General features: G+C 36.7%; 1 protein-coding gene across 3 annotated transcripts in view; it reads right to left on the reverse strand.

Moving 5' to 3' along the window:
• Positions 1–13,445, reverse strand: part of RAB3GAP2 (RAB3 GTPase activating non-catalytic protein subunit 2) — a 39,840-nt gene that overhangs the window by 23,780 nt on the left and 2,615 nt on the right. For 2 of the 3 annotated variants that reach the window (XM_056486241.1, XM_056486239.1), the window contains exons 2-8: positions 7,587–7,654; positions 5,263–5,386; positions 3,648–3,729; positions 1,698–1,745; positions 1,494–1,569; positions 1,266–1,367; positions 126–225 (exon numbers count right to left, since the gene is read on the reverse strand). In XM_056486241.1, the coding sequence (XP_056342216.1) occupies positions 126–225; positions 1,266–1,367; positions 1,494–1,569; positions 1,698–1,745; positions 3,648–3,729; positions 5,263–5,386; positions 7,587–7,654 (600 nt within the window). The remainder of the gene's footprint in view (positions 1–125; positions 226–1,265; positions 1,368–1,493; positions 1,570–1,697; positions 1,746–3,647; positions 3,730–5,262; positions 5,387–7,586; positions 7,655–13,445) is intronic. The other variant, XM_056486240.1, reaches the window with a different exon arrangement.

Consider the following 13,445-nt stretch of genomic DNA (forward strand, 5'->3'; position numbering starts at 1 on the left):
ACATCAATGAACAAGCAAGGAAGATCTAAATTCCACCTTGATTTTATATTTAATCTAAATAAATTTCCTAAAAAATAAAGAACTATTAACAGATTGAAAAAATAAACATTTCCCCTTACACATACCTCTTGCTACCTGATTGCGACATGCACGAAGTGACTGGAAGAGGCTGAAGCCATCAATTGTCACAATTGCTGCTGGGTACAAGATACTTAGTTCCTCATTCTGGAGAAAAATGAGAAGAAGGAGACAAAAAATAGATCACTGCTCTTGTTAGCTTATTTTCTGGCTTTTTATACTATTAACTAAGTAAACATGAGGATTACATCCAGAGAGTTAATACCGAACAAGCCACAGATGACAGACCAAGGCAAAACTACAAAAATTCAGTATTAAAGTGTCCCAAAAATTATTTTAGTCACATAGTTTTATATTTTTATCTTCTTTTAATAATTTCTTTGTTTGCTTAATATGTCTTAGGAAGAAAACACACGAGTTACAGCAGCCTTTGAAGGCGAGAGAAAAACAGAATGTAAGTATCTCAGTTTTTGGAAGCCAAATTCTGAAGCTGGATTAATGCCTGCATGAATTATCACTTGGGCACATAAATGCTAATCTGGTGATACAAATTCAAGACACAAATTCCTTAATGCTTCTGTATTTCAAAACTGATCCCAAAAATGTCATACTAAATCACATGAGTATTTGTACAAAGAAAATTTGGAAATTTCTATGCTTTTGTTCGTTTTTTGCATAAAGCTTGCTAACTCGGCCAAAAGCAAGGAAAGCTTCCTTTCTAAATATTCTGAGTTCTGCAAAGCCTTCTCTGCAGGAAATACTCATAATGACATGTAGATTCCTGGCCCTATAAATATTCTTTTAACTTCCAGCTATCTTCTCTGTGAAATAATGAAGAAAAGTTCTTTTGAATGAGTATGAATAGCTCTTGGCAGCTGTCAAGTTACATTTTCTCTCTTCATCAATGCATTATGGTTTTTTGCACATAAATGAATAAACAGAAAATGCATGAAGTATTCCTTGACAAATAGAAAAAACAGAAAAAATCTACAGAGCCAATACTCCAAAAGTCATTCTGAATCCTCAAACTACACAAGCATGAATACACGTAGAACAAGAAATCAAGGATCTCTAAGGAATCATCCATTCCATCAAAAACTGGCAAAGGACACAGAGGATTCAGAGAGAAGACTCCCTTCCATACCCCATAACACTGGCACTTGGCTTTTGAAAAAATCTGACAAAACCTGTTCTGTGACACCAGGATGCCTGGGAATTTCATAGGTTCTGCACTTTAGCTGTAGGACAGGATCTTCATTCAAAAGCTGGGCAAGAAGCAGAACTCCACTCTAGAAGAGAAAGGATAAGAAGCATGAACATTTCTGTCCCTTTTCTTAGGGAAGGCAAAAAGCCCAAAGTTTAAAACACCCAGATGTTTGTGCCAAGAGCTCCCTTGTCCTGCCCATGAAACGCACCTCGGTGTAAAACCGAACGTAGCCAGAGGTGAAGCCAACCACGATGCACGTCCAGTCAGGGCGGCCTGTGGAGCTCCTGTTCCACAAAGATACACTCAAGTTAAAAACAAATCCCATTCTAAGCCAGAGACACAGAAAAGTGTCATGTAAGGACATTAGTGATGCACAGTATAGTATACATGTATACATAGTATACATCCTTACCTCTTCTGACTTGCCAGTGGAATACACAACACGCTACTCACACATTCCCTAGAAACAGAAACACAAAATTAGTGGTTTGCCCTGTTGTGAAGAGATCTTGCCATGTCACCACTTAGAAAGTTTTAATAATTGATTAATGCAGCATGCTATATATCAAATTCACAGTAAGAATCAAAATAAGTCCCTTCATTTTAAAGACATTTTCTATCACAAGCTCAAGAGTGCCCAAAGAGACTTTTTGTACTTTGTTAATGCTGTCTTTCATAAATCACAGACTGATTATTCTGTCAGTACTGTTCAGCAGATTCAAGTTAAATTTCATGTGCCTAAAGGTAAATTATTTCTTCTGATCTATAATGATATGCCATGAACAACCACTTTTTCTTTTTTTAAAAAGAGCCAACTGAACCATACATATCAAAATAAATTTTTGAAATATGCAGTTAGGTAGATTCTATATCCACTGCCTTTCAGTGCCTTATAATTTGAGAACATTTGAATATGGTCTTCCCAGTTAATGCAATAACTGGGCATGCTCAATGACAGGCAAAGCATTGCAGAAGGCAAGCAGATGAGCAGACCTCAATATCTCAAAGCAGAAGTTATTTAACTGTTAGCATGATACAAAGTTTTACAATGTCTGGAGGAACAGAAACAGTACAAAGGTTTTATGAGACAGCATAGAATTCAAGATGATACCCCAAACAGCACTTAAAACATGAATGCCAGCAGTACTGTTTATTATTTACATTTCAGGTCACCTCCATTTCCCAAAGAGTGACTAAATAAGCAGAGTAAACAACTGGAGAAGGAAAGCTTTCTAAATGCAAGGCTGAGTTGCAATTTCATTACATCCTCAAAGCAACATTAAATATTTCAGTGACATCTCATCTTCCAATAGCAAAGTTTAGCCACCACAGAACTTTGAAGGCAACTTTGGAGAAAGAAAAAAAAAAAAAAAAACCACAACAAAAACCAACCAAAAACAGTCAAGTCTTTTGACAATCTGACAGTAATTAACATATTAACACCTCCACAGAATAATACATCAAAATATATTGAATGTAAGTGCCCCTATCTAAACAGAGCTACCTGTTTCATAGGATAGCATCCTTCAGGACTGTAACAGTAGTAAGAAACAAACTCTCAAACAAAATTTCTTTTCTTTTTTTTTTTTTTTACAAAAGATGTCAGGGTAATTTCAAATGCATGGCAACAGCAATTTTGTAAAAGGATTATGATTTTTACAGATTGGAGAGAAGCTGATGAAGTCAACACCTACTGCAGCAAACAGAAGGTTGAAGGCAATAGAGAGCTTGTTCAAAGGCAGGCAGCAACTCAAGGCTGCAAATGTAACAGCAAAGTGCAAAATCTTATTCCATATGGGACATTCAAAAAAGCATCTGCCCAGTTATTTGAAGACAGATGAAGCAAAAATATTATATAAATACCAAATGTATGAACAAAGCAAATTTTCCAAGTCCCCAACTGACTTAGAGCCCAAACCCATATTTTGATCAGAGAGATGACTTTGTGCTTGTTTGAATGAGGTATTGAAAATCAAGAGAAATATTTCTAGAACAACTTCATACATTTCCAAATGCAATATTCTCTAAGAAAATTTCATTTCTACTACAGAAGATTTTTCAAGAGAGTTTTTTTTCCCCTCTAGAACAAGAACTTACAAAAAGCATGTCTAAATTACAAACAAATGCAGAGAACCATAATTTTAATTTGTAAAAACTTGGTCTGTAATACCACCCAAGGCACAGGAGTGAGCTTTGCAGATAATGTTTCTCATCACCCATGTTACTCTACTTGTTTCCAACACTAATATACATAAAACCATGAATGTACTCAGATGAAAGGAAAGAGTACAAGTAAAAAGCAGGTTACTAATTGCTAAACATGAAAATAACATCTTAATCACAGCTGCATTTCAACACCTACCCTTCTTCAACATTCAGACAGCCACTCCAGCCAACAGCATACTGCATTTCCTCCTTTCCCTTGTCACTGTGCTTCCATTTAGCTGCCAGGATGAATAAAGACACCATCTATAAAACTCCAATGTTTTGCATCTCACAAATGTTGTTCTATTCCTAATTTTTCTCTTTGGTACAATACTATCACATTTAGATTAATTACAAACCTTGAAGATCATAAAAATAAAAATACATTCTAAGTGACTTTTCTAAAGGACTCATATGTTTTCTTAGAAATTTACTCAGAACAAGACACTAAAATTTTTAAATGCATAGTTTTGTTTAAAAATATTTATACAGTAATCCATCAAATTTTAAAAGTACAATTCAGGAAACAGGCATCCTTAGGAAAGAAGTACTAAGCAAAGAAAAACTTCTGGGAACACAACTGAACATGAGCTATAATGAATAGAAAATTTTAATTTTAACCAAGCCAAGAAGAACATAAGCACTCCACATGAAATCTTTAATCGCTGCGTCATAATTCATGGTTAGAAGACACCATACTTTGTTATTCACAGGGTGCTGTTACAGGAGGCATTTGATTGTTGAATCATCTTCCAGGTGTCAGTGGATAACCAAAACTAAGTGTTGTGTGCCATTTGTCTGACACCTAAACCTGAGGCCCAGGGACACTTCTGCCCCATGTGGGATAGTTGTCACTGTGCAGTTCATCAGAGGCAGTTCCCCAGGAAGTGATTTAAAACACTTCTTTCTGCTTGATCCAATAGGAACTTTATGAGGAGTACTGCTGTTTTTCCAGTTTTGATGACAAATTAGCAACTGGTCTACAGCAGATTTGGAATACACAGCTTTGCAAGGAATGACAAAGCTGTACAACAACTCAATACAATCTGCCCAATTACTAAAATCTGGGGTTCAACACTCTGATTTTTTGTTTTAAAATGCTGTAATAGTCTCTATTTCAGGATGTTTCCCCTCATCTTCCTCACATGTCACCCACTGCAGCCATCAAAAGACCAGAACCCCAAACAACAGCACATCCATAAACAGCAGCTGGCTGATCAGTGCTCATATATTACTAGTGATACCTTTAAAAGTTCCCAGAGCCCTACTGTAGAGTAAAATACAAGGCCACCCATTGTTTAAAATGATATTCACCTATTATTCAAGAATTTTCTATCAAAGGTGGAATTTCAAGAAAAATTCACATTAATACTTCTTTCCCAGAGTGATACTGGCTCAGGTAATTCTTTTAAGGGAAAAGAAAGCTAAGGTAAAGCATTTCTTAATGGCTAAAACCAATACAAAACTTTTTGGTTTCTTCCTGAGAAAAATCAATGTCAATACCTCTGAGCATTTTAAAACAACTGGGTAGTTATAACACATATGCATTTTATGTGACAAAATAGTTTTCACAGGTCAAAACACAGCTGAGAAGTAAAGACAAAGTAACTTGCTTGACAAGCAGCACCTAGAAAATGAAGATGTGTACTATAAAACACTTCAAAATTCTTGAAGGTATGATCTGGGGGATAAACAGGGAGTGGGGTAAACAAATCTTGTTTTGGTTCCTATGAAGTGTCCTGGCATAAAGACTCAGTGGAACGGATACTTACGCACTAAAAAGACTGCTTTCTGTTCATTAGCTATCACCATCAGGTCATTGGTTGGTGACAAGGACAGCACACAGTCCTGAAGCCAGTAATTTCGCTGGTTCTTGGAATTGGATTCCTCTTCTTCCTACAAGTAAAGCTTTAGTCAATGTATGCAACAATTCTTAGACACAGCAGAACTTGCAAGACTGATGAGAACAATCTGGCTTGCCCCCCATAGCAGTGCTGAATGGACTTTTTATTGCTGACCACATCACTTCAGCTCCAACTTGCATGGAAAGCCCTGAGAAATGCATCAGCCTTGTACTAATTCTGTGTGTTTACAAAACAGAGAACAAAGAAGTACTCATCACTAGCTCTACTCAAAATCATCTCCTTTTAAAGAGACACTAGGAGAATGAGATTTGAAGTTTTTTAATAATTTATTGGGGAGTGGAGAGAATCTTATTAGCTATTCTCATTACAATCCATACTCAAAATGGAGAATTTATCCAAGCTCATACACTGACCAGCATTAAGCAAATATATGCACATATGAAGAAGGTAACTAAGCTGGTATTCACATGGCAACAGGTAACAGGTGCCTTTCCACAAACTAACTTCACAATGAAGCAATTCCAAACTAAATGATGCCAAGTTTTAAGGGTATAAAGATGGGTAAGTAAAAACGTAGAGACCATACTCATGTATAAGAGCAAAAAAAATGACACCTTTTTTCTTTGGGGCAACAAGTTAGTGACACAAAGTAACTCCTCCTAATCACATTTCAAAGTCAGGACAACCTCGGAGTGAACTGCTGCCACATCTCAGAGTTGATACTTCTGGTTAGTTAGATCCATCCTCTTATCCAATCACAGCAACATACTTTCCCTTGTCCACACACTCCATTTCCACTTCCATATCCAATCCTACCTCGTCTTAGCTCTCCAAAATATTACTCCATCCACTAATATCTCAAAGCAGCTGTGCAAAAATAAAAAAATCCAACAACTTCTGTGTGATCACATTCTGATTAATTCTATTTATTCTGTTTCAGTAAAGTTGCATCCACTTGAAAATCCGCCCATTTATTCCCAGCAGAAAAATAAACACCAAACTCCATGAAGAATTTGCATATCATGCTCCTAATCATATATTCATTGTATTTACTTCCTTGCATAAGCTTGTACCATAAAAATGGGCATTAAAAAAAAAAAAGAATGAAAAATTGAACTATTTCAATTTAGAAATGCCTGCTGGTTCAATCAAATTGCAACAAAAGTAGAAAACCAAGCATTTGTTCTACTCATTCAGGAGGTTATAAACATTACAGCACATCTAACAAAGATGTGGCCTGAGAAACACACTCATACAATTATAGTGCAGCTGAGTACCCATCCTATTTAAATGGTTTTATACTCCGTCATTCCTGACAGTGTCAGTGACTCATCCCTGGGAGACACCATGCTCATCTCAATTTGTCTGTCACCTCAGCTGAAAAATCTGTTTCTCTGCTGAACAGTCACAAGGATACTGCCCAACAACTTGGGCATCCTTCCTACACACAGAGAAAAAGACTGCAGGTAAGGGGTCTGTTAGCAAGGTGAGGTCTGGATTCCTCAGAGATCTCAGAGGGAATTAATCAAGTAATTCTGCTGAGATGATTCATTCAGTGCAAAGGATTTCTACAAGCAGCCTCACTGACATCTCACCAGGTCAGCTGGCAGCTGGAAGGCTCAACCTTACAAACAATTAAGAGACCAGCTCTGCTACTCTCAGTTGAACGAGTTGTGCAGAGGAATGTTTTTCCCCCTTGAAAGAGCAACTGAGCTGCTCCATCCCACAGAGGTAGTTTAAACCCTCCTGTAACACCATCCACACATCACAACATAAAAGGGGCACTAGTGATCCTTAGGAAGATGCCTATGCCAGTAATTCATGATTTAGGATTTTTTTGTTTATATTAATTAATGATGATTATAACTTCACTGCCATGCCCTACTGTTTCTGACTAGCTACAGGACAAAAAGGATGCCCCCAAGTGCAGCAGCACAGGAAGATGTGTGCATACTTTGGTGAGAAAAGCCCTACAGAACACAAGAATATGAGCAATTATCACAATAAGTAACATCCAAGTTATATTTAGAAAACAACTACAGGAGTGAGGGACAAATAAGCAGGCACATTTAAAGCACAGGGCAGGATCTTTCTTGCCCAGGTGACAGTTATACAGGAGGAAAAAACAAAAACACCACACACACCAAAAAAAAAGTGGAAAAAACTTCTATAATAGGGAAGTGTTATATATATATATACAGACAGACATACACACACATATAGGAACTTACAGGTTCTTGCAATTCTGCTTCATCCCAGGCTCCCCAGCCACCATCTTCCCAACTTGTTGATTTACCTGCTTTAAGTGAAAAAAGACTTGTCATAAGAATACAGAATAGGCAACAAAATGATCATTTTCCTTTCCCCACTAATGCATTACAACTTTTTTGTGACAGATACTAAAGGAGTTCTACTAAAAGAACTCTAAGTGTCTTATTTTTCTGTATTTTATTGACTATAGTTTCTGACACTATGGAAGAGTATTAACAGAAGATGTACCCTATATACAAAAGGGAAGAGTAGTACACAGAAATTCATCTGACCATAAAATATCTGAGCCCAGAAAAATGTATATCCCACCAGCAAAGCAAAAACTGAAGGTTTGGCCTCTGAGGAGAAAATGAGCACAAGGACCTTCACATCTTTGCAAGACAACAAAGAGGAAAATTAATGAGACATTGATCAGTTTCAATTATATCATTCAGAAACCTCAGAGCAACCACATGCACACAAAATACCTCCTGAGAAAAAGATTCATAGAGACACTCCTACTTCTTTAGTTGTAAGAGTAAATGTAGAAGGTCTTTTTTTCAACTAAAAACACAGAACTTGATATAAACTGAAAAGCCACAGGCATTTAGTAGTAGCAGATGTACAATTCACAGACACTACCACCACTGGGACCCTGAATAAATCAATAAATATCATTGTAGTTCAGTAGAAAACCAAGCACTGACTTCCGTCCAAGCATGCACTAGAGTGAAATCTGAGGCAGTAACATCAATAAGACTTCAACAGGAGTTTTCCAAGGACTTCTTTCAAGTTCTTCCATTAACTGCTGTCATGACAAATTTGACCTTAAGAAGAAGTTTCAACATAATGTCTCAAATGAGTTTAAATTTAGTTTTAAGCAAGCAAGATTCTGCCACTTTGGATTGTCAAACAGTACAGACAAGAAGGCTTGTACCAAGAGCAATTTTATTTGGTCTAAAAACTCGTAGTTCTGTTACCACCAAGCAAAGAAAGGCTGGTCAACAAAACAGAAATCTGTAATCTCTCTGTTTGGTTAGATTTTAAATCTTCTGTATGGCTAATGAAGACAAAAAACCTTTGAAAAAAATATTTTCATTTAAGACATAAACCTTTCCCCAATGCTGTCACGAAGGTATTTTAGGAGAATGTAGAAGACAAACTGCCCACTCAATTTTACCTCTGTGAAATGGAAAGGTCTGTACCATCTGCAAAATGGGCAGGTCAAGCAGTTTTACTGCCTCATCATCAATGCAGATATAACTGCACAGTTATTTCAGGCATCACTACATAAGCAACAAGCTTCCAAGGGTCACAGTCTCATCTTGTATTTGATGCTGAAAATTTTTGCAGTGTACAAATATATAAAGGAAAATTATGGCAAATACTGTTGAATACAGCAACCATAAGAAGGAAACAGTAGCTAACTTCAAAGTTTAGATTAAGATACCTAATAAAACTCAACTTCCGTTTGCATTTTATTATCTCAAAAGATTAAAATCTCCTTCCTATAAAATTCAGGGAGGGAAGAAATCTGTCCACATGCCATGATCCAGAGAGAAACAGAATCCTATTTAAGAAACACGTTTGGGGCCAATGCCTTCCCTGCAGCACAGAGCAGACCAACCTTCCCAAGAAATCCCAATCACTTCAATTCTCAGACTGAACAGCCACAAGATAAAACTGCAGCTGTGAGGATTCCTGCTGCCTCTGTGCATAGCCACAATTTCATGGTAGTTTTCATCATTCTGGGATGATACTAGATAAATGAAAAAAGACAGGAAAATGATGTAATGGTGAGTCACCATTCCACTGACGAAATTGCAGAGATCTTTTGGAACTGTGACCTGCTGCAAAGCCAGCAGCTCCTCCAGCTTACAAGCATTTACAAGCCTGCTCCTTCGTATCCATCCTCCACACTGGATACATCATCCCAGGATGTGTCATTATATATATTTATCAAGACCTTCATCCACCTTGCCTTTCTTCCACACACTGTTTCTTTTTGTAAGAAGAAATTAAATTAAAATTGTTTTCTCATTCACATCATTCTTATTATTTAGACGTTTCACCTATGCAATGAATAGTGAAGCAAGGCATTCCTGGAATGCCCAAGAACAATCCCTGGAACAATGGACAGAGGAGACACTGTTATAAAATAACTCAAAGCACCTGTGCCAAAGATTTGTAAAGCATTCCATGGAGCCTGCCAGCTTGCAGAGCCTTTCACACCCACCAGCATTGATAAGGTTGGTCAAGTGAGAGTTCAAGTTCTGTTATTATGAAGATTTTTAAGAAATTTCCCATCATTTCCTTAGTAACATTACAGATCAGAACTAGCAACTGTGGAATGTAACACATTATCTAGTAGCCAACACCTAAGCAAGCCCTAAACAGTTACAACACAATCATTTTTTCCACTCCCTCTTCAGGAAAAAAATAATCTTTTAAAAATAAAACAAACTTTCCTGCATAAAACTCTATTTCTATTCAACTCTATCTCTGACTAGTAGCAGATGTCTTCTAAACAGTTCTCCTCACTTGGATAAAGCAGCAGCAATATTCCAGATTTGCTTCACTATGGAGATTGCAAAAATAAAAGTTCATCTACTGGATTTACATGAAACACTTATTCTATAATTTGAAGCATATAGCATCAACACACTTGAAACTTTAGAGCTGTTTGAAATGCTGCACATGTGCAACACTGGTGTTACTGCATAAGAAAATTAATTTAAGCACATTTATCATTAAATACAACATCCACAAGAATTTCTACCTATAAGTATGTTTTGTTTAAAATACAAGAACAGAGGAGAGAGAAAAAATAGCAACAGATCTAGAACACTGAGGTCTAACTGGCATTTAACAGGTCAAATTCACTACGAAAGATGATTTTACTCACTTCCCAAATTGCAGAATAGACACCTGAGCACAGAAAACTGCCCAGTGCCCTTCTTTCCACAGCAACACCATGACCTGGGCAGGCAGCTGAAGCCTTTCCTTCCTGCTCTCACATTTACATTCCAAATCTGTGCAGGAGGCTATTGGAGGATGAGCTTGGACACATGCAATGAAGTCCCATCCATGTTTTATGAATATAAAGCATTACTAAGTAATAGTGCAAGAAATGACTCCTTAAGGGTGAGAGTTGCAGCTTTTCTTCCATGCATGTTTACTGCAATTCTGATACCACTGGATTGCATAATTACGAAAGAAATAGAAGTAGTTTCTTTTCTCTTCAGGCCAAGGAATTTTAGAAATTGCTTAGAATCTTCCTGCTCTTCAAGAATCATAGGGCATTTATTCCCAAAGCTCCTCCAATGTGAGGACTGACAAATACATAATGCTATTTTGCCAACATTACTAGGAAGCCTCTCTTGAGACTAGTTTTGTTTTCTCTATTTGTTCTCTCTTCTCACGACAGGCATCCTTAAGTGGGGGGGGGAAAAAAACCAAAACCACAACTAAGTTAGTCTCCTAAACACAAAAATAACCACTTGGGCATTTTTCTCTTCCTTTAGGAGGTCACAATTGCTATCGACAAAGTAAAAAATGACTAAATTAAAAATAATCCAGGTACTACATACGATTTTTTAAAGTAATAGTGCAAAGCTCTACAGCTTACAGTTATAACTTAATCCCAAAACCAAAATTTGAAACACCAGAGGGAAAAAAACAAAGCCCATAGGAAACAAATAAAACAGATTACATAGAAAACATAGTATTCCACACTTCTCAAAAGCAAGTGATGCCTAAAGTTAGAGCAATAAAGAATGAGTCTATGCTCAGGTGAGAAGAAAATTTGGATGAAGTACTCTGACAGTATTCTGTCATGTATGCTGAGAGCATGTCATTTACCCCATATCTGAGAAGTATTAACTGCTACAGATGCAATCCAATTCATGCAGAGCACGTATTTTAATGACACTTTACAGGAAAACTGAAAGAAAGAAATCCTAAATGTAAATACAATCTGGAAAAGGAGGATCTGATTAAAGAGGCAGTGAAAAAGAGCTTGTCAGCACAGTATTCAATAGGAATATAATTGATTCAATGAGATTGATACAGAAGCAGTTAACAACAACCCTAATGCTAAATGCAATCTAGAATTTCATTTTGTAATTTTTTTTTCCTTTGTAACCTTGTTGGCAACTCCGAAATAAAATCCTGGCCTTCTGTATTTCTGAACTAAATCAGCTGATCCAGATAAAACAAAGTGTAGAAGTCCAAAGATGTTTTTTAGAGGAACTGGGCTGAAGAGCACTTTTCAGGCTGTTGTCAAAGGAACAAGGCAGGATTTTGGAAAGGAGTTTCTCTGACAGGCTTAAGTCACCACTTCTACTGCAAAAAGAAGCAGCAAGGAGACACCATATAGCTCTCAGGAAGCCCTCAGGTCAGGGGATCAATTTTTTCTTCCCCTGAATAAGAACAAACTCGCTATCATAAATGGAGATATCATTGCTTGGGAACTCTCAAAGTCAAGTTTGGGTTTGTTGGCTTTTTTCCTTATTAATTTCATAGAGGTAATTGGGAGATAAACACAACAGCTAACTAAAAATATCTGCACATCAAAAAAACACTAAATTTTTTGTTCCACCTTAACACCCCTCACAGTTTACCTATCAGCAGTCCTACCAGGCTATCCTACTGAATTGCTGTCATCAAGCCTATAAAATGTATTAAAACACAGTTCAAGCTGTGAGTGTACTAGAAGAACAGAGACACACATTGCTCTAAATAAATTGCAGTTAAAATTTTTAATTTATAAAAATTATGGAAAATGTTATCTGTCTTGCTCTGCTTTCTGCTCTGTTCAGGCAAATATCTATTAATTAATTTCTGAATGCTAAAATTTTGTCATGCCTGAAAAGCTTTATCACATATTGCAAATAAGATGAATTTTTTTCCTTCATATGCATCCTTTATTTTAGACAGCTCTCTCTTACTGTTACAGCTCTTTCCTGATCCAGACAACAGCAGCCCAAAACCTCTTCAACACAGCAAGATGTCAAATTAAATGTGATGCAAACACTTCCTATTCCCAGTATCTGCACAGCTAGAACAGGAGTTTTCAGAGCCACTTAGACACCACTAAGCTCAGGCTCCACAGAGGATTGGTGCCTCATTAGCAGCATGACTTTTCCCCAGACTCTTAAATTCTCATGCTTAAGTCCTCTTCATTGAAATATGAAAAAGCACTCTCTTTTTTTTTCCTAAAGAGTAAAGATATAGTAACTCCATATGAAGCATATTTAACCAGCTCACTCTGTAACACCAGGTTTATTTACTTAAAGCACATGAGCCAAGATCCAACTCAACACCTGTTATTCTCTTCACTATGGACAATAAACCAGCTCTATTTTCCTTCATGGCAGATCAATGGTCACCTCAAGCAGTCTATCAGCATTACTCAAATTATTCCAGCATGGCAATTCTGGGGTTACAGGTTTTGTACTCAAATTAAAGACACCTAACTTCAAAACTGGATTAAAGTCATAGTATCATATCTGATTTAGAAACACATACTGCTTGTATTTTCTGAAGCAAGCAAATTCTCTTCATTTAAAATGTTACTGCAAAAAAGCTTTTACAATAATAACCTTAAATTTTACAGCAGCATATACACTCACAGAAAATATTTTGCTTAGTTCTGTTAGAATCAAAATATGACTAAAGTTAAAGCAGCATTAAAGACTTCTTTGCTCTAAAACTAAGAAATAAAAAAGACAAGGCCTAGAGCCACCACTAAAAACCCTAAACCCCACACACTGAAGATGCCAGAGGCACCTTTTCAAAAACATTTGTTACCCAAAACCCGACAAGAATTCTTGAAAATT

This window comes from Oenanthe melanoleuca, chromosome 3, assembly GCF_029582105.1.
Source record: "Oenanthe melanoleuca isolate GR-GAL-2019-014 chromosome 3, OMel1.0, whole genome shotgun sequence".
Classification (NCBI taxonomy): Eukaryota; Metazoa; Chordata; class Aves; order Passeriformes; family Muscicapidae; genus Oenanthe; species Oenanthe melanoleuca.